Source organism: Sceloporus occidentalis, unplaced genomic scaffold (genome assembly GCF_023333645.1).
Source record: "Sceloporus occidentalis isolate IW3139 unplaced genomic scaffold, rSceOcc1.0.p SCAF_29, whole genome shotgun sequence".
Taxonomy (NCBI): domain Eukaryota; kingdom Metazoa; phylum Chordata; class Lepidosauria; order Squamata; family Phrynosomatidae; genus Sceloporus; species Sceloporus occidentalis.
In genome coordinates, this window is record NW_028317009.1 from 5,725,763 (window position 1) to 5,745,621 (window position 19,859).

Sequence of the window (19,859 nt, forward strand, 5' to 3'; positions counted from 1 at the left end):
TGTGTGCGCGCCGTGCCCCGTTAATGAGCGTACACAGGGCAACTCGTGTTTGTGTTGTCATCGTGCCAATTCCGGCCCCCTGTGCCAGAGCAACAGGGAGAGAGACAGCTGTTGAAGGCAGACTCTCACCTAAAGTCTTTTCCTGCTGGGACTCGGAAGCTCCCCTTCACGCTTTCACCCGGGCCCCTGCGCCAAAGAGACGCCTTTGCACCTGGGCACGAGATGACTCCCGCCTGGCGCAGGGCTCGACCCAAACGCTTTCCTCTTTGCGCTGAATATAGAACTTTTATTTTTGGATGTGCTGGGAAAAGTCTATTTCCTGACAAATGACTTTATCCGCAGCTCTCTGGTACTGTTTTCAGAGGAACTAAACATCTGAAAATACAAAAATTGGAATGATTTAAGGCCCTGTTATTTCGCTAACCACAATAATTCCGCCTCAGCATCGCTTCCCTTTACAAACTACTGAGCTGGCATTTTCTTGTCTTCCAGTTTTTTTTCCTCCTCATTCATGCTGGAAATGGCTCTAGTCCTAAACATAACTCGTAACTGTTTGCGGGATGGAAGCTGCTGCTGCATCCTCTGTGTCTTTATTTTCAATGCTTCGAGCACTGACAATTGGCTGAGGGTTATGGGAGTCGTAGCCTAATGTAACCAAGATGCCATAGACCGGCTCAGTATTACCGCCCTTCTCCATTCACTGCTTTTCTTTTTTTTTTTTTTTAATGGCTGCTTCACTTTTTTTTCTACATTTTTAATTTATTTAAAATGTTGCTTCTTGGCTTGGGTTGCTGCCAAACTTCCTCTTGTGGGGGAACTGCCTAATTAACACTGTACTAATTAACAATTTGAGATTACACAGCGCTGCTGTTCAGATATAATCCCGACGATGTCAGGGTGGCATTTTCCCACCCCATCTCATGCATTTCATTCCCTGTAGCCTCCCTGAAGTGTAGCATCTGTACGCTTTTGGGAGGATCGTTTCGGGGCCGGTGCTGGCATTGTGCCCTCCGGCTCAGCCGTGTGTGAGGGCATTTAGATGTGCGTATCGCTGAGAGGGCACAACTGTGTTTAGGATTCTGTTTAATATGCATGATTTAAGAGGCAGCCTCCTAACCTGTTGAAAACTGGCTTCGGTTTGTTTCATTTATAACTCCTAAACGGCCCAAAGGATTGTGTAGAAGCAGAGCAAGGGAGACGCTGGATGTTTCAAGGAAAAGTTCCCATGCCTGCACTTTGATCATGGAAAGCTCGTGCCGCTCGTAACATACATGATCCCAGGTAGCTGTGTATGAGAGACTGAAAACCCTCATTGTTGTGGCGACTTGATGACTGATGCAATAGTCAGTGACTGCTAAAAGGGTGATGTCATCAGAAACTGGAATTTTAGATTTCTTGAGCTGCCATTTCAAAAGTGCAGCTTTCATTCAGCAAAACGTAAAAAAAAAATATATATTTTTATAAAGAATAAGAGCCGAATCAGACTAGGGACCGTCGTTTTAGTAAGAGATGAATGCATCCCCCATTATCTCATTATTTTAAGAATATCTTGGTTTAGGTGAAAGGTGTGGACACCTCGCCGGCTCCTAGCAGAACAGAGAGCTCAGGAACGTTTTGGCTTCAACGTCCGCACTCTGATAGGAGGTCATTGATTTTACGGGAAAACATGTTTATAGACAGAGTGCTGATCGACCTGAGGAGTTTGACTTCTGCTTCCTTAAGTAAGAGCTGCTCCTCTCCTATTGACTGACAATCAAAGCGAAAGATGAAAGCTAAGGGAGCAGAATATAATAAGGGAAGTGACCAATTCATGAAAATTGTGTAGACAGAAAAAGAAAAAAGGTGAAGTCCCAGTGAGTCTGGGCTGGGCTACTTTACTTTTATTTCTGGGTGTCAACTTTTTGGGGTAAAATGTTAAAAAAAGGGTATCTGCCTCGTCACCAATCTGAGGGTTCAGATTGGCGTGTTTTGTATTTTTTTTAATTGTTAATATATTCATTTTAGTTTAGTTGGTGGAAATACTTTAGACGTTTTCACTCGTTCCCTGGCCTGGGGAGCACAAGGGGTTTTACATCAATAAACAAGTCCCCAGTGCCCCGTCAAAGTGTATCTCCCCCATCACTGCCTCCCCTTCCCACAGCTTCCTGGAACTTACCAGGCCTTTATGGCATTGATTTTACAATTAGTCTGTTAACCCTCCCGCCCTTCCAGCCTTGACAGTGCCGCTGACCAGAGCCGTCAATCAGCTTAGCTGGGCATGGGGTAAGGTTCCATTTTGGTCACAGCGGTGGCATTCAATTCTGATACCTCTCGTAGCTTTTGTGCTAAACATTTTCATAATAGAAGAACTCAAACACCCTTTCTACCGATTAACTTCCAACAGGAAACCTAATATATCAATTTGCCATCCCACAATCTGCTTACTAAAAAAGGGCTTCACCTGGCCACCAACCATCAAGCCTCAGCGGAGGCTTATAAAACTCCACCTTCTCCGGAAGTCGCTGAGCTGCTGGTGCCCTAGCTTTGCCGTTCTTTGACTAATAGAGACTGCTAGGAATTGTGTATCAAGTCAAGTTTCATTGTAGATTAACCTGTTTACACTCTGTGGATTATTCAATGGATTATTTACGTTGCGGTGACTTGAAGCCTCAAATATGACTTCAAGAATTTAATTATCACAAAAGTGTGAATCTTGGGTTGCGCTGATCAAGCAGCAAATTTCTAATTTGCTCACGAAATCATGAATCCAAGAGATCCCAGAAAGAGCTTCTCGGCAGCCTCTGTTTTGCACGAGGGAATCCCGCGCCTGCCCCTCTCAACAATGCCTTTGTGATATAAAAGAAGAAATGATTTGTTTGTCACTTTGCTATTTGTGTGCTTTCATACTCCAGAGTTTTGTTAGCTGTGCGTTTGTTTCATATGTACCCCGTGGTTTCTGTCTGCGTTTTGTTTTATATTGCACACCTTGCAGTCCACTAACCTTTCCTCTCTATTTTGGCAGGTCCGAGCTGTATTGGGTGCAATGACCTCTCTATACAGACCTCGCCATGGAAGGCTGTGACACTCCTGTCATCCCTGGGAAGGACAATGGGTGCAGCGTTCCACCAAACAAACAATGGACTGATCTCAACAGCACTCTCCACCTTGACGAATCTGGCAGCATGGAGCAGTCCAACATTGAAAGCCATGGGTCTCTGCAAGGTCTGAGTGGTTCATTTAATGAGTGCATCTCTGAAAACTCTAATCCATCCGGTGCCATCTCTGACAGAACAGTAGGTTGCAACGAATGTTCGTCCTCCTTTGCTAGTTTACAGAACTACATGGAGCATCATTGCCCTGGTACGCGGCCGTCTCTTGCACTGAAGGAGGAGAGTGAAAGTGATGTAAGTGAGGAAGGGGAGGAGGAAAGCGACGTGGAGAATCTGACTGGAGAAATTGTCTACCAGCCCGATGGCTCTGCCTACATAGTGGAAAGTGTCAGTCAGCTGATCCAGAGCGGTGAAGCTTGCGACAGCAGCCCTGGTGAAGCCCTTCTTAACCTGTATACGAACTCCTTGCCCAATTCAACAGGAAAATCAGAGGAATCTTCCTCTGTAGGCCCTGCTTACCCACAAATTATCAACACTTTCCATATAGCCTCGTCTTTCAGGAAGTGGTTTGAGAGTTCAGACAAGTCTTTCCTGAATACCTCAACCGCAGCAGGCGTAAGCCCAGTACTGCATAGCTTCCGGGTTTTTGATGTGCGACACAAAAGCAACAAAGATTACTTAAAAAGTGACGGTTCTGCCAAAAGCTCGTGTGTATCCAAAGATGTCCCCAACAATGTCGACCTGTCCAAATATGATGGCTTTGTGCTGTACGGTAAAAGGAAACCAATTCTAATGTGTTTTTTGTGCAAACTCTCCTTTGGCTATGTTCGGTCATTTGTGACCCATGCTGTGCATGATCACCGAATGACACTCAGTGAGGATGAGCGGAAAATTCTTAGCAACAAGAACATTTCTGCCATCATTCAAGGAATTGGTAAAGATAAGGAACCCCTTGTTAGTTTTCTGGAACCAAAAAACAAAACATTTCAGCACCCTTTAGTTCCTTCAGCAAACACTACCAGTCCCGGGAGTGGTTTTTATGGGAAATTTAGCGGCATTAGAGTGGAGGGAGATGAGTCCCTGCAAGCTAGCCTAGCACTTCTAAAAGATAATGACACTACAAACATTGGGGTAGAACAGGCACAACCCAATATTTTGACACCAAATTCCCTCCTCAGTCTTCGCGGCTTGGCAAATTCCCCCCTTAACATGTCTAGTAGCTCAATTCCTTTTAATTCCTCAGACACTTGCACTACCAAAGCTTCCTGCAGCAAGGAATCCGATATGGTAGACCTGGGTAAGCATCATTTGGGAGACCAGGACAGTGTTCCTAAAAGGCTAAAGGCAGTGGAGCGAGACGAGGTCGAGGAAGAAGAGATGGATGAGGAGGAAGATGACATAGAGGAGGATGAAGAGGATTGCAAAGCAATGTTTCCAAGCGGGCTTGACGAAGATTTTTTGGGTAGGGCTCAAGATGGGTCTGGGGTGTTTGCCGGGAGCAGCGGCAAAAAGGACCTAGCTCTCACAAACCAAAGTAATTTGAACTCTAATTTAATGCCTAACATGCCCCAGCCTGTGAGGGGCACATCTACTTGTTCTAGTTCTTCTTCTTCATTTGTTGTGTTTGGTGCAAACAGGAGGAACCATTTAAGCTTTAACACTGATGGCGTTGGTGCCAGCATGGCGGAGGGTGGGCCGAAATTGGACTTTATGGACGAAAGTGCCAATAGGGACAATGTCACAGCACCTGAACCAAATGAAAGTGCAGAGGGAGAGGAAGGAGGCTTTTCCACCCACCACCAGCATGCCGAGAACCCCTGTGATCTGGGAGCAGGTGATTGCCTTCCAGGGAGCGGGGTGGAGTGTCCAAAGTGTGACACTGTGTTGGGCTCTTCACGCTCACTTGGTGGACACATGACAATGATGCACTCTCGGAACTCTTGTAAGACTCTTAAGTGTCCAAAGTGTAACTGGCATTATAAGTATCAGCAGACGTTGGAAGCACACATGAAGGAGAAACACCCAGAGCCGGGTGGCTCCTGTGTCTACTGCAAATCTGGGCAGCCTCATCCACGGCTTGCCCGGGGAGAAAGCTACACTTGTGGTTACAAGCCTTTCCGCTGTGAGGTCTGTAACTACTCCACCACTACCAAAGGCAACCTCAGTATTCATATGCAGTCAGACAAACATCTCAACAACATGCAGAACCTGCAGAATGGGGGGAGCGACCAATGTTTCAGCCACACTGCCGGAGTTGCTGTTGCTGCTGCCACTGCAGCTGCTGCCTCCAACATCAGTAATTCTTGTGGGGCCCCTTCTCCAACCAAGCCAAAAACTAAACCCACCTGGCGCTGTGAGGTGTGCGATTATGAGACCAACGTCGCCAGGAACCTGCGCATTCACATGACCAGTGAGAAGCACATGCACAACATGATGCTGCTTCAACAGAATATGACTCAAATCCAACATAACAGGCACTTGGGGCTCAGCAGCCTGCCCTCCTCTGCTGAAGCTGAACTGTATCAATTCTACCTGGCGCAAAACATGAACTTGAAGATGGACAACGCAGCATCGGAGTCCCAGTACATCATGGGTGGCTTCCAGCTTGATCCATCAAGTCCCATGGCAGGGATGGCCCCTACTCTAGGTGAGCACATTCCTTCATTACATATGATCCACCAACTTGGGTGTTTTGAGGAAACATTTAGTTGTCTCAGTTTAGAACACATCACTCCATATATTAACCATTAAGTTGTCACAAACCCAGCAAGTGGATGCCTGACGCTGCTAAAAACTTTTACTATAAGGCTATATTTATATTTACCAGGAACATCGTATAATAATTATTAGGTATGAGTTTACGTAAAGCTACATGTCATTCCTGGCGTAATTCTGAGGGGGTGGATGCGTTTCGGCATTAGCGTTACTGTTGCACTAGTCCCAGTTCTGTGAACTAGTTAAATAGTCACAGATTCGAAGGTCGCAAAAAAAAAAAAAAACTTGGCTTGCTCTATAGGAAAGCAAAAAAATGTTTCTTTTTTACAAGTAACCATCCTACTGCTATTTTTAAAGGGATACATTCATCTAAAAACAAAGAGCTTGTATGAATGAAACATGCTTTTCTTCTTTGACTTAAATAAAAAAACTTGCTCTTCCCCCCTGAATGCGCAGGCAACCATCTTGCCCGATCACAATTTAGACTGGTTACAATGCTGAAACCTGAAGCAGATAATTGTTCTGAGATGGGGAAACTTTTTTTTTTTTTTCTTATTTCTGCTTGTTGAATTACATCAACCTCTGTTTAAGCAAGTTTAGAATGTAAGTATATTACATAATTAGTCTCATACCTATTGAAAGGAAAGGCAAGTTCGGACAACAGCAGTTAGCACGTGATATTTTAAGCACGCATCAGCCTTTTTTTATTTTTATGGGAGACTGTCTCTTTTAGTCGGCATTTGAGATGAGAATTTGTGTCCCCCTGTCACCGTGTGTCGGCAAAGCCACAAATCTTAGAGCTGTTTGATCACGTGAAACGGGGGGGCTACACCCAGGCTTGTGATACAAGAGAAGGACAGAAAAGGCTCGGCCTCTCTCTCCCTCCCAAGAGAAGACAAAAATACCATTATATTCATTTTAATGACAAAGCAATTAACCCAACAACAAAGATACTATTCATTTTGTACGTTGGACATGTTCCTGGAATTGCTTAATTGTGTTTCTTAGCAGGATTGCACCTTTAATGCACTCGATGTTCTCTGAAAGATACTGCATAATTTACATTGTATATTTGTATACAATAACCAGCGAGTTAAGCAGACGCTTAGTGCCTGCACTGCAACGATAGCCAACTGGTAGGTCTCCAGTTGGGGTTGTACCGTAACTCTTCTAATGCTCTGCCAGCCGATGGTGTTTTTGGACAATGGCCGGAGAGCCGCAGGTTGGCTTCCGGTGGGCATGGAGTGTAGAATTCGAAATGGTTGGAGAGGTTCTGCTTCCCCTCCTGAGCCCCTGGTTACTTATTACTCATTAACTGCAGATGGAAGATTCACTCCAATGCAGTTTCATTAAGGATCAGTGAAATTATTTAGGAGCTGTCTGTCCCAGCACTAATACGAAGCACTTGTTGTCGCATGAAGCTGTGGGCTACATTTACTTTACAAGTCTTTTTGTTGTTTTTTTTTTTTAACTAGAATCTGGGTTGACCTTTACAGAACTGAATGTGTCTCCAGCATTCCGTGCCATATGATGAGTTTCCTGCATATCTCTGACCCACTAACAATGTCTCTCCGTGTTCTGCTCGTGTCATTGTGTGTTGTTTTTTCTTCCTCCCTGCAGTGGGTGGTGACATCCCTTTGGACATGCGACTAGGGGGTGGACAGCTGGTGTCTGAGGAGCTCATGAACCTTGGTGAAAGTTTCACACAGACAAATGACCCTTCGTTGAAACTCTTCCAGTGCGCTGTGTGCAACCGCTTCACCACCGATAACCTGGATATGCTAGGCCTGCACATGGGGATGGAACGCAGCCTGCCGGAGGAGGAGTGGAAGGCGGTGGTGGGAGATTCTTACCAGTGTAATCTCTGTCGCTACAACACCCAGCTGAAGGCCAACTTCCAACTGCATTGTAAGACCGACAAACACATTCAGAAGTACCAGCTTGTGGCTCACATCAAAGAGGGTGGGAAAGCCAATGAGTGGAGACTGAAATGCGTGGCCATCGGAAACCCAGTGCATTTAAAGTGCAACGCCTGTGACTATTACACCAACAGCCTGGAAAAGCTGCGTCTGCACACTGTGAACTCCAGACACGAGGCCAGCCTGAAGTTGTACAAGGTATGGTGGACGGGCAATGTTTGTGGGTTTTGTTTCCGGGTCTGGGAACCATACAGCGTTATGACCAGAGTTTATTTCTAGCCGTTTACAAAGCATTGTTTCTGCTGTGCACTCAGAATCCTGTCCTCATTTCGCATTGAACTCCCTTGTGCTGAAAAAACTTAGCTCACCTTAGAATGCCAGGGTCTTGGGCAAATTTCTGAGAAGAGGCTTATTGGCGTAGCTCATGTATCAACGACTTGTCCCTTCTAGTAGTAAATTTGGCCTTCGAGTCTTTATTAAGAGCTCAGTTCTCGGGCCCTCCACCTTTTTTTCTGCTTGGCGTTGATTGCGGTTCTCTAACCACTCTAACCATAGAGGCGTACAAGATCCCGTAAATAGCCTCTCGCTAGCCCCGCAGAATTCCTCCAGACGCTGTTATTGATTTTCACTGGACTTAAAGCCTCAACCTCCTTGCTAATCATTCCATAATGACTTTAGTATAAATGGCCAGGTATAGTTCCCCATAAATCTCTGCAAGCTCCTTTTTTTTTTTTTCTTGCCTTCCACACACATGTACAAGAATATCTTTCTTGTATCCTCCCGTATTTAAGGAGGACGTTCCTTGCAGCTCTCCCCTAACATTCAGGGCGCTGCAGAGATGGAGCTGCTTTGGTGGACTTTAGCTGTCCCCCTGGCCAGCAGTTCAGGTTCGAGATGGATTGAGATTGATTGCATGTTATGTTTCTGCTCGCAAATGTAATCCATTAGCCTGGCACATCCATAATCAGGTTAGAGCAGAGTTAACTGCGTGTAATCAACTTCTCTACTGGCGGAAGCAGAAAATCTCTCCAGATGCCAAAACGCCTTCGAAGAGCTTGTGTGTATCTGTAACATACGTGTCTTCTCACTTGTTTTATTGTGTGTTGGACGCGTGGCGCTCTCTCTGCTTAGATCGTCATCAATACTAGTTATCGGGCCATGTATTTCGAAGAACATGTGGGGCAAACAAATTGCTTTGTATTTATCATTGTAATTCTCCCGATGAGAATCGATAGGACCTTTACTGTAACTACGGAGCAGTAGATTGATCCGATTACCTTGATGCGTGTCGGCTTTTCTCCGGCAGCAGGATGTGACGTCCGGTGACCGAGGCTTTGCTTACAGGGTTAGTTTGTTGGTTGGTTTTTTTTTTTTCCTAATGTCGACAGTAAGGAAAGCGTCGGTGACGGCGCCAGTGGCTTTACCCCAGGGTGTTTGGTGAGGTCGGCTGGCTTTTTGGAGAGGTCCAGAAAGCGATAGGCGAGTAACTGTTGGTTGCGTTGATTCAGCATAATTGATGCGCCCTCATTTCCCACAGCTGATGAGGATTAGAGGAGCCTAGTTTAACAGTCTCATTTTCTGGTCCCAAAGCACACTTGTTTTAATGTGTTTCAGTTAATGAGGTAGAAGAGAGGAGGAGGTGTTGATGATCGTACACAGGCACCTTTGGCTGCCAGTCTTGTGCAACATTTCACACAATAACCAGGCTAGTGGCAGACCTGCACGGCCAGAAGTTTCCTTACGCTACGTTGTGGTCGGCCTCCCCTGTACGCACGGACTGTACGTTACGTAGCGGTCGGCCTCCCCTATACACACGGCCTCTACATTACGTAGCGGTCGGCCTCCCCTATACACACGACCTCTACATTACGTAGCGGTCGGCCTCCTCTATACACACGGACTCTACTTTACGTAGCGGCCGGCCTCCCCTATACACACGGCCTCTACATTACGTAGCGGTCGGCCTCCCCTATACACACGACCTCTACATTACGTAGCGGCCGGCCTCCTCTATACACACGGACTCTACTTTACGTAGCGGTCGGCCTCCCCTATACACACGACCTCTACATTACGTAGCGGTCGGCCTCCCCTATACACACGACCTCTACATTACGTAGCGGTCGGCCTCCTCTATACACAAGGCCTCTACATTACGTAGCGGTCGGCCTCCTCTATACACACGGACTCTACTTTACGTAGCGGTCGGCCTCCCCTATACACACGACCTCTACTTTACGTAGCGGCCGGCCTCCCCTATACACACACGACCTCTACGTTACGTAGCGGTCGGCCTCCCCTATACACACGGCCTCTACATTACGTAGCGGTCGGCCTCCCCTATACACACGGCCTCTACATTACGTAGCGGTCGGCCTCCTCTATACACACGGCCTCTACATTACGTAGCGGTCGGCCTCCTCTATACACACGGACTCTACTTTACGTAGCGGCCGGCCTCCCCTATACACACACGACCTCTACATTACGTAACGGTCGGCCTCCTCTATACACACAGCCTCTACATTATGTAGCGGTCGGCCTCCTCTATACACACGGCCTCTACATTACGTAGCGGTCGGCCTCCCCTATACACACGACCTCTACATTACGTAGCAGTCGGCCTCCTCTATACACGCGGACTCTACTTTAAGTAGCGGCCGGCCTCCCCTATACACACGGCCTCTACATTACGTAGCGGTCGGCCTCCACTGTACACACGGACTCTACATTACGTAGCGGCCGGCCTCCCCTATACACACACGACCTCTACATTACGTAACGGTCGGCCTCCTCTATACACACAGCCTCTACATTACGTAGCGGTCGGCCTCCTCTATACACACGGCCTCTACATTACGTAGCGGTCGGCCTCCCCTATACACACGACCTCTACATTACGTAGCAGTCGGCCTCCTCTATACACGCGGACTCTACTTTAAGTAGCGGCCGGCCTCCCCTATACACACGGCCTCTACATTACGTAGCGGTCGGCCTCCACTGTACACACGGACTCTACATTACGTAGCGGCCGGCCTCCCCTATACACACGGCCTCTACATTACGTAGCGGCCGGCCTCCCCTGTACACACGGCCTCTACATTACGTAGCGGTCGGCCTCCACTGTACATACGGCCTCTACGTTACGTAGCGGTCGGCCTCCTCTATACACACGGCCTCTACATTACGTAGCGGTCGGCCTCCCCTATACACACGGCCTCTACATTACGTAGCGGTCGGCCTCCTCTATACACACGGCCTCTACATTACGTAGCGGTCGGCCTCCTCTATACACACGGACTCTACTTTACGTAGCGGCCGGCCTCCCCTATACACACACGGCCTCTACGTTACGTAGCGGTCGGCCTCCCCTATACACACGGCCTCTACATTACGTAGCGGTCGGCCTCCCCTATACACACGGCCTCTACATTACGTAGCGGTCGGCCTCCTCTATACACACGGCCTCTACGTTACGTAGCGGTCGGCCTCCTCTATACACACGGACTCTACTTTACGTAGCGGCCGGCCTCCCCTATACACACACGACCTCTACATTACGTAACGGTCGGCCTCCTCTATACACACGGCCTCTACATTATGTAGCGGTCGGCCTCCTCTATACACACGGCCTCTACGTTACGTAGCGGTCGGCCTCCCCTATACACACGACCTCTACATTACGTAGCGGTCGGCCTCCTCTATACACGCGGACTCTACTTTAAGTAGCGGCCGGCCTCCCCTATACACACGGCCTCTACATTACGTAGCGGTCGGCCTCCACTGTACACACGGACTCTACATTACGTAGCGGCCGGCCTCCCCTGTACACACGGCCTCTACATTACGTAGCGGTCGGCCTCCACTGTACATACGGCCTCTACGTTACGTAGCGGTCGGCCTCCTCTATACACACGGCCTCTACATTACGTAGCGGCCGGCCTCCCCTATACACACGGCCTCTACATTACGTAGCGGTCGGCCTCCTCTATACACACGGCCTCTACATTACGTAGCGGTCGGCCTCCTCTATACACGCGGACTCTACTTTACGTAGCGGCCGGCCTCCCCTATACACACGGCCTCTACATTACGTAGCGGTCGGCCTCCTCTATACACACGGCCTCTACATTACGTAGCGGTCGGCCTCCTCTATACACACGGACTCTACTTTACGTAGCGGCCGGCCTCCCCTATACACACACGACCTCTACATTACGTAGCGGTCGGCCTCCTCTATACACACGGCCTCTACATTATGTAGCGGTCGGCCTCCTCTATACACACGGACTCTACATTACCTAGCGGTGGACTCCCCTGCACACGCACTTCTGCTACAGTAATACGGGAGCCATCAAACTGCTTTAACCCCTGCACTGCCTTTGTGTGCCTTTCCGGCTCCGCGTCGGCCTACTTCCCCGCAGCTCGTGTTTGTCGGAGTTCAGAGTCTAGTGAATGAAGAGGCTGAATCCTTCAGGGACCGTCCTGACAGATAGAGCCTAAAACTAACAAAATGCTGGCTCTTGAGCGGGCGGCTTGAAGCCATATGGGGAGCTTCTGTTTGTCTAGTGGGGAAGGTGGAGTGTCTGCTCTTACCGTATAATAGGCCGGCTCAGCTACAAGTGAAAGCTGTTATCTCCGGACTGGCATGGCTCCAGCCCCCCTGGCACAGAGAGGCTGACAGCTCAGCACAACACATGATACTGTTCCCCAAGGCAAAGCCACCGTTGGTTTAAGTAGGCATTAAACAATTACCCTGCCTTAGTTCTCTTCACCTTCCGCAGATTGGTTCTATAAATTGTCAGCCTGCTGACATGTTAATGTGAATTATGTCATGTGGTATCCCCTTTGATTTCAACATGCCTCGGTTTGTAACTACGCAAGGAACTCAAAGGCTTGTGGTTAGCGCACACATACGAGGCCTGGGGCTTTTTGGTGGGAAGAGAAAGGAGAACGGAGGCTCGGTTCTCGGATGTTCTAGGTGCTGCGTAGAAGGAGTCGGCGCAGATTTGGGTTTAATGTGTCTGCTATTAGCTCGGCTTCTAATCCCCAGAAAGCTGCTTTTCCGTGTGGCTGTGCTGTGAGCGCACTCGGAAGTGAAATCGCTACCCCCCCCCCCCTGCAGTCTTTCACCTCCTCTCCCCCTATCCACAAAAAGAGCAGCCACGGATTTTCTGAGCTTTGATACACTTTTGAGTTCCCTTTTTTAGCCACGCGTGTTCTGGTTGTGCCGCATGTCTTGGCCGTCTGATGTGACGTCGGAGATCCCCGGGTCCGTTTTTTTTTTTTTTTTTTTTTTAAGTATAATGATAAAGTGTAGTCTGTGAGCTAGTGTATGATGCAAATATATATGTGTGTGTGTGTGTGCGCGCACATATTTGCATACGTGAAGCCGGGACTTAACAACCTGGTTTACATGTAAATACAATGAGTGATGGTTCAGAAGGAAATCAGATTAATAACAAATGTGAATTGCTTCTGAACCATCACTCCCATCATCCCAACAGCCAACAGTGGTAATTCGCCACATTCTCAAGGCTTTATCTGCTTGACTGCAGGTGAGTCACTTGTGTGCTCATGTTTAGCACTTTGATACAGACGATGCACACTTCGTGCGCTGTACCAGAAACCTGCGAGGATGTAGGCGACGTTCAGCGTTGTTTTCTGCCCCTACAGCGAACGAGTAAATGTATCCGTTTGAAGCCTGTCCGGGCTTGTTCAGCCTCCATTACGGGGATGTCCCGAGGGTCCGGCCGGCGCTCGGCCACTTCAGACAATAGGGTGGGGTCCGCACACCTTTTGTTATAATTGCTGAGAGGTTGTGTTCCTGGCCTGAGGGCCGAGAAGCTCTTTGTGTTGTGTTTGGGCTGCCTTTTATTCATTATTTATTTTACATTTCTTTATTTTATTTATTATTTTTTGCACCTCCTAAGTTGACGCGGCCTCCTGTTTATTTATCCATCCACGAGTATCACCTATTTCCTACTTGCCCGGCTGGGTTGGTGCCAGCTGGCTGTCAGTGTTGCTAGGAAACCTGTAGGCCTCTTTGCCGTTTCCTAAGGACAAGGCCCTTGCTCAGCACTATGAGCCCTGAAAGCAGCATGCATCAAAGCCAACACAATAGAGACAAGTAGGAGGCTGTGACCCCGGCCTCATCCTCCCCTCCTCCCCTCGCACTCCAGGCTTTCTGCGCATCCAAGCTCCTTGGAAATTAATCTCGGGGACTCGGCGGCTGACGTAGCAGATGTCTGCACCTTCGTTCCCGGGCCGGCACTCACTTTTTTTATTTTTTTATTTTTTTGAGTGTGTCTGGTTATGTTTGGTTTATTCACTGTTTGTTACAGAAACATTAGGTTTTTAATTTTTTTGTTTTTCCAGTCTCTCAACCCCCCCAGGGCTTCCTCCACTCAGTGCCTCTTGGTTTGGCAAAGTGTGTGATCTCTTCTCTTCCCACAGCAGGTAGAAATATTTTTTATGGCCGTCTGGGGCTCGGTTGCCTCTTGGTTTGGCAAAGTGTGTGATCTCTTCTCTTCCCACAGCAGGTAGAAATATTTTTTATGGCCGTCTGGGGCTCGGTTTCCAATTCTCTCAGGGCCCGCCGGTGGGAAGGATCAGCTCGTGGCCCACTTGGGATGATACAAAATAACAAAAAACCCTGGCACATGGTTGATAAACGTTAACCTCACCTCCTAAAGCACAATCAAAGGCGGCAGATATAAATCCAAGACGGGGCTAATTTGGGGCCGTATTGTTTTGTGTTAATCTATTTTGTTTTTGTGTCCCGGGAGGGCAGAGGCTTAATGCTTAGTGAAGCATGCATAAACGGCAAGCTCATTAAGAGATGGTCTGTTTATCAGCCCTCGCTAAAAGCCCACAGCACAAGCTCGGGCAGCTACTGGTGCAGACTCCCACCGGGCCACGGCCCCCTCCTCATTAAGCCGGTCCGGGGTATTGATCGGGAAGCTGGGTTTGAAAGAGTCTTACTTACACCATGCATTATCTTGACAGTTTGATCAGACCTGATTGAGAACCTCTTAAAGGAGCGAGCGGCCGTAATGGGAAAGTTGGACTCTGTCATCCGTTAGGGTGATTCTGAGAGCGAGAAGAACAAGCTGACATCTTGGAGCAATTGTATTTACAATTAACATGGCTGAAAACGATTGGCTGTATTGATTCCCCTTCCTGCAATTACATATCCATTGTTTACATTCCAGCACTTCAGTTATAAAAAGGAAATCCAATAATTATTGCATTATTTAAAGTTAAAGTGCCACAGAGTTTGCTCGCTGCACGAAACGCTTGATTTACTGTTCAGCGAGCTCCGCGCTGGACTTTTAATCTAAAAGTCAAAAGAAATTGCCTCTTAATGAGGCCAAAAAATAAAACTCAAGTGTCCCTGTTTGACCGTTTGTCGTTTGAGCCGGAATTTGAATAATAATCCCATTGACCGTTGTCCTTCTGTGATCTAGAAGTTCACAGGACTCTTACGGTGTGACCCGCTTCTGATAAATGTAGCAGATATTGGCCTCCTTCGTGCAGGAGAGGCGAATGAATAACACATTCGCTTTACGAGGCTTTCTGCCACGCGGTAAGGTGCGCGGATAACATTGTGTGCCGTCTTGGGATATGCCTTAAATCGATAGAGCCCTAGTTCTTGTTGGGACCCCAAACTCTTCTTTTGACCCTTACAAGCAGGTCAGTCTCTGACGTCCAGACGTTCTTACACAAGTTATTTTATCTCAACGTTTTTGGTCTCTAAGATTCTATGCATTCATAAGCAGTCATTACGATTAGCGACTGCTGTAGCTTAACTTCCAGATTGAGGTTCGATATTTTTATTTCTTGAATAGATTTTTTGTTGTTCCAGTTCCGCGTACAGATGTCTCTCATTTGTGTGTTCCACGTCGGTTATTCCACACCACAGGGCAGGCCCTCTTATCTATGCAGACTTTTTTATTTTTTGGTCTAGTTTGGTTTATGGAATGTATTTTTAAACACGCGAAGAACATTTCCTACGGGGCAACCCTCAACACAGACTATTGTTATCCGTGCTAGTGTATCCCTGGATGATCTATAGCTCTGGGACGATAAAAGGGGAGAGTTGTGATTGGCAAATTAATAAGTGTTTTATAAAATAAAGCGTATTATTGTGCCATTTGGTGTTTGTTTTTTTTTTTGTTTTGTTTTTTTTCTTACTTTTCATAAATTTCCTTATTATTGATCACCTAAGCGCCAGCGTGCGGGGGTGTCTTAGGGAGCACTAGGCAGTCGCTTGTCCTTTGTTCTATAGAACCTTACCTATTGGTTTTTGTCTTCCACGTGTATTATCGTACTGTAAAGTTTTACCCCATGCGTATTTGAACCGAGCACCGCTTCTACCTGATGTCTTCAGTTAGAGAAGAGGATAGTGTGTGTGTGTGTGTGTGGGGGGGGATTTACATCATATTAACTTAAAACATATTGGATAGGGGAGAGGGTGAGTGATGTGGGGAGCGAGTTGCCCCCCCTTCCCGACCAGGAAATTCCAAGCCTGTCTGCAGGTGCTGGGCTGTACAGGATGGATCCAGCCTTAGACTTTTATGGAGTATTTGGAACAGGCTGAGAGGACAGCTGCCTTCACATACCTTTTTCATTAAAGAGATGGATTCTCCAGCTGAAGACTTTGTGATTTATGACCCGGGGGTTATGAAGATCTGAAAGGAGCTGAGAGAGGCCTCAGATTTTTGGGCAAGGAGGGGGAGGGGAAGTGGCCAGGGATGAACATATTCTGCAGATCGCATTAGAGCATTCCAGGCTCAGAAATCTCCATTCTAAACAAATTATTATTCTACTTCTCTGCGCTGTTAGAAACCAGAGACACTCTTAAGACTTTTATCTTGGTCTGATCGCTTTTATTGTTGTTGTTAAACTTTGCGTTTCCTCCGTCTCGTGGCACATTGCATGTCCTGCGTGGTATGTGGAATGTGTTTTCCATGTGCGGCTCACAATTTGGTCGCGCAGAAGAGCGCACGGAGTTCTGTGTGGTTGCCGTGTCCTTTCCCTTGGGGTACTCCCCGCCTTCCATCACAATGTTCTTCTGTCTGTTCTGCTTTAAAGTGGTGCTTCAACTAAACCTGATCAATATTTTGCTTTCCATGCGTGAAGAACCAGATGTTAGAAGTTTCCTATTGTTGGGAAAAACGGCCCCACAAGCTTTCTAGCAATCAATGGGATAACACATGCGCCGTTGTCACCTTCACATCTAGCAGGGAAAAAGCCTTCCTTTTGTTTTGTTTTTTTTATCTGTACGTTTTTTTTATCTTGTGTGTTTGAAAGCTTGATTCAGAATAATAAATAATATAACTCTTCTCCATATTTGCTAAATACGAAGAAGTCAACGCTTTGGAAGCCAAGACTATATAATGCTCTTTATCCACCTTCTGGCCTCCTATAGACACACCTTGTCCTCATCTGGATGAAATCTTTTTATTGCGTGATGACCGGCTGTCCCGTGTGCATCTCCCTGTAATCTTCCCTCCGATCCTTTAGCGTCTTACAGCTGGCAGGCCCCCCGAGGACGTACCGCGTTTAGAGCCTCTCTTATGTCCCCTGTTCCACCTGGCTCCATGTGCCTATTGTGCGATGTCTTCCGCGCGCCTCTTCGTGGCATCTTGCTTTGGGGTCTGGAGAGTCACACCTATTCTGTAAATAAACATCTGCCCTTTGGTCCCATGGCATGTCTGGCTCCTTGTTAGCAGAACAACGTGAGGTTTGCAATTAAAGCTTTTCTGTAGAGACAGGATAGCACGCGTTAACACTCTGCTGGTGCGAAAAATACATTATTTTGCTCACTGTGATTGCTTCTATGTCCAGACTGTTTTTAATGTGACTGTTTCACACCAATTTTATTGCCAACTTCATATGATCAACACTTCTTCAAGGGAGGTCTGCCTGAGGATCTCCCGATGAAGACGGAGGTTGGTAGTTAACCGGCGAGGCCAGCTAAAGCAGAAAGGGCATCCCTGTACTTTTTAAAATATACTTTTTTGTATTGTTCAGTTTATTTGCTTTCTCTAATTTGCTTCCGGTTTACTGGTTTTCTAACGATTTGCCTGCTTTGTTGGTCTCTCCGCAGCACTTACAGCAGCATGAAAGTGGAGTCGAAGGAGATTCCTGGTACTATCATTGTGTTCTGTGCTCCTACTCCACCAAGGCCAAGCTTAATCTCATCCAGCATGTGCGGTCCATGAAACACCAGCGCAGCGAGAGCCTGCGCAAACTGCAGCGACTACAGAAAGGACTCCCGGAGGAGGACGAGGATCTCGGCCAGATTTTCACGATCAGGACATCTTCATCTCCCACGGAGACCGGTAAATTGTCGGGGTTACTGTCTGGGGAGCACGTACAAGTTGGAATGTTAGCTAGTCCTAGAAGTTACTCGGGACACGGCGTCTCAGGCCTTGCTTCTACACCGTCACGATTTTTTTTTAGATGACAACCACACTGGGAAGGTACACACCTGTGTTCTGTGGCACATCTGCTTTCGATATTTTCACCGATTTAAAGCCATACTAAAAGTTCTCTCCACCTGCCCCCTGGGGTGCGTACTGCTAATTGCAGCAATAACGTGGCAGAAGTAATATTTTTTGTTAGTAATACAAGTGCCTAGTTTCGTGGAAATGCCTGTGTAACTGTAGCATTCCTCCTGTTCCTTCCTTGGGCCTTTTTTTCAGACCTAGGACATTCATAAGCTTTCCTGTTCTTTCCGAACTCCCAGATCTGCAGCTCGGGGGTACTGCGCTCTCTCCCCGCAGAGCCGAGAGGTGTTGGCTGCGCCTCTCGCATTCCTCTGGTGAGACAGGATCTTCTTACTGGACATATTGTTTCAGCAGATTCTGCTAATCTCTGCCGAGGCCTTGGCATCTCTCCTCTAACACATTGCCCCCATTGTTACCGGTCTCCGATGAGAGAGGGTGGGGTGAGGGGTGGCGGTGGGGTCTAGTAGGGAACCGCAGCACAAAGCCTTCTCCTTGAAGAGAGCTTTTGTTGAGACCGGAAGAGGGTGATCGCTACTGTCAGCTCATGACTCCAGCAGTGTGTCAGTGTCCGGGGCCGCCTCTATCGGCTGCCCATAAAACTCTGTGTTTTGTGTAGAATCAGCTTCCCGTTAACCCCGTGTTGGGCTAGACCTCTCTGTTTCGAGATGCGTCTACGTTAGTCCTCTGCGTGACCAGCTCGATCACGCCCAACATTTTCCTTTTATCGTTGCACATACAGGTAAATCTATGATCACCCTGGCTGTGATCGAGGCTTTCTAGCCAAGATAGGCAAACAGAGAGAGAGAGACTGTCCTCCTGGTATTTTTAAGAAGTATAATTAAAATTGCCTGTCGGTTAGAGGGATTGGGGGGGGGGGGGAGACAAATTACGCAGAGCGTGAAGGCCTGAGATGACGGCGTTCATTCCTGTGGTCTGTAGGTGTAGCTAAGAGAGGTGTCCAAGAAGGGGGGATACCCCGTATGGTTATTATGTGCAAGCAGGTGACGGCCTGGCCTGCTTCTTGGACTCTCTCGCTAATTCCTTACATGCTCTGCTCCTGGATCCCGCACATATCGGGTGAGATGCTGCCGGCGAAGGGCCCAGGAATGCGAGAAATGCCATGCAGCCTGTTTCTTGTTTGCTTTCTGCGGCTCGGAGCACCGTGGCTTGGAAGAGGATATGAAACCCTCTATCCTGCTCACTTTCTTTTTTTTTTTTTTTTATTAAACCGTTTGCCGGATAATTCCAGCTTCTATTTAATCTGCCCCTGGCTCTGGAAATGAGGAAAGAGGGCTGGGAAGGAACAGGACACTAATGCAGATTCGAAATAATATTTAAAAAAAAAATAATAAAAAAAGCTTACTTGGCTTATAGAACTGAGTGCGTTATCCAGCATGGAAAGGCAATAGCGTGCCGTGTGTTACAGTTCTCTGTGTGCATTTTTGTGTTCTTTCCCTATAAGTTTTCCAACAAACTCTTTGAGAAGCAAAGCAATGCGGTACTTATAAAGAAGCCGTATTGGGGCTGCTTCCTTTTACGCGGGCTTCGGTAATTTGGTAAATGGCTATTTTCATGTACAGTACAGGTGGACTTCCTTATGGTTTTACTCTGATGGAGGT

General features: G+C 47.4%; 1 protein-coding gene across 1 annotated transcript in view; it reads left to right on the forward strand.

The window, feature by feature from the left end:
- The first annotated feature begins 3,047 nt into the window (after positions 1–3,047).
- LOC149299198 (zinc finger homeobox protein 3-like) overlaps positions 3,048–19,859 on the forward strand; it is a 32,609-nt gene continuing 15,797 nt past the window's right edge. The window contains exons 1-3 of the mRNA XM_089486393.1: positions 3,048–5,736; positions 7,425–7,921; positions 17,838–18,072. Coding sequence (XP_089342519.1) covers positions 3,048–5,736; positions 7,425–7,921; positions 17,838–18,072 — 3,421 coding nt within the window. The remainder of the gene's footprint in view (positions 5,737–7,424; positions 7,922–17,837; positions 18,073–19,859) is intronic.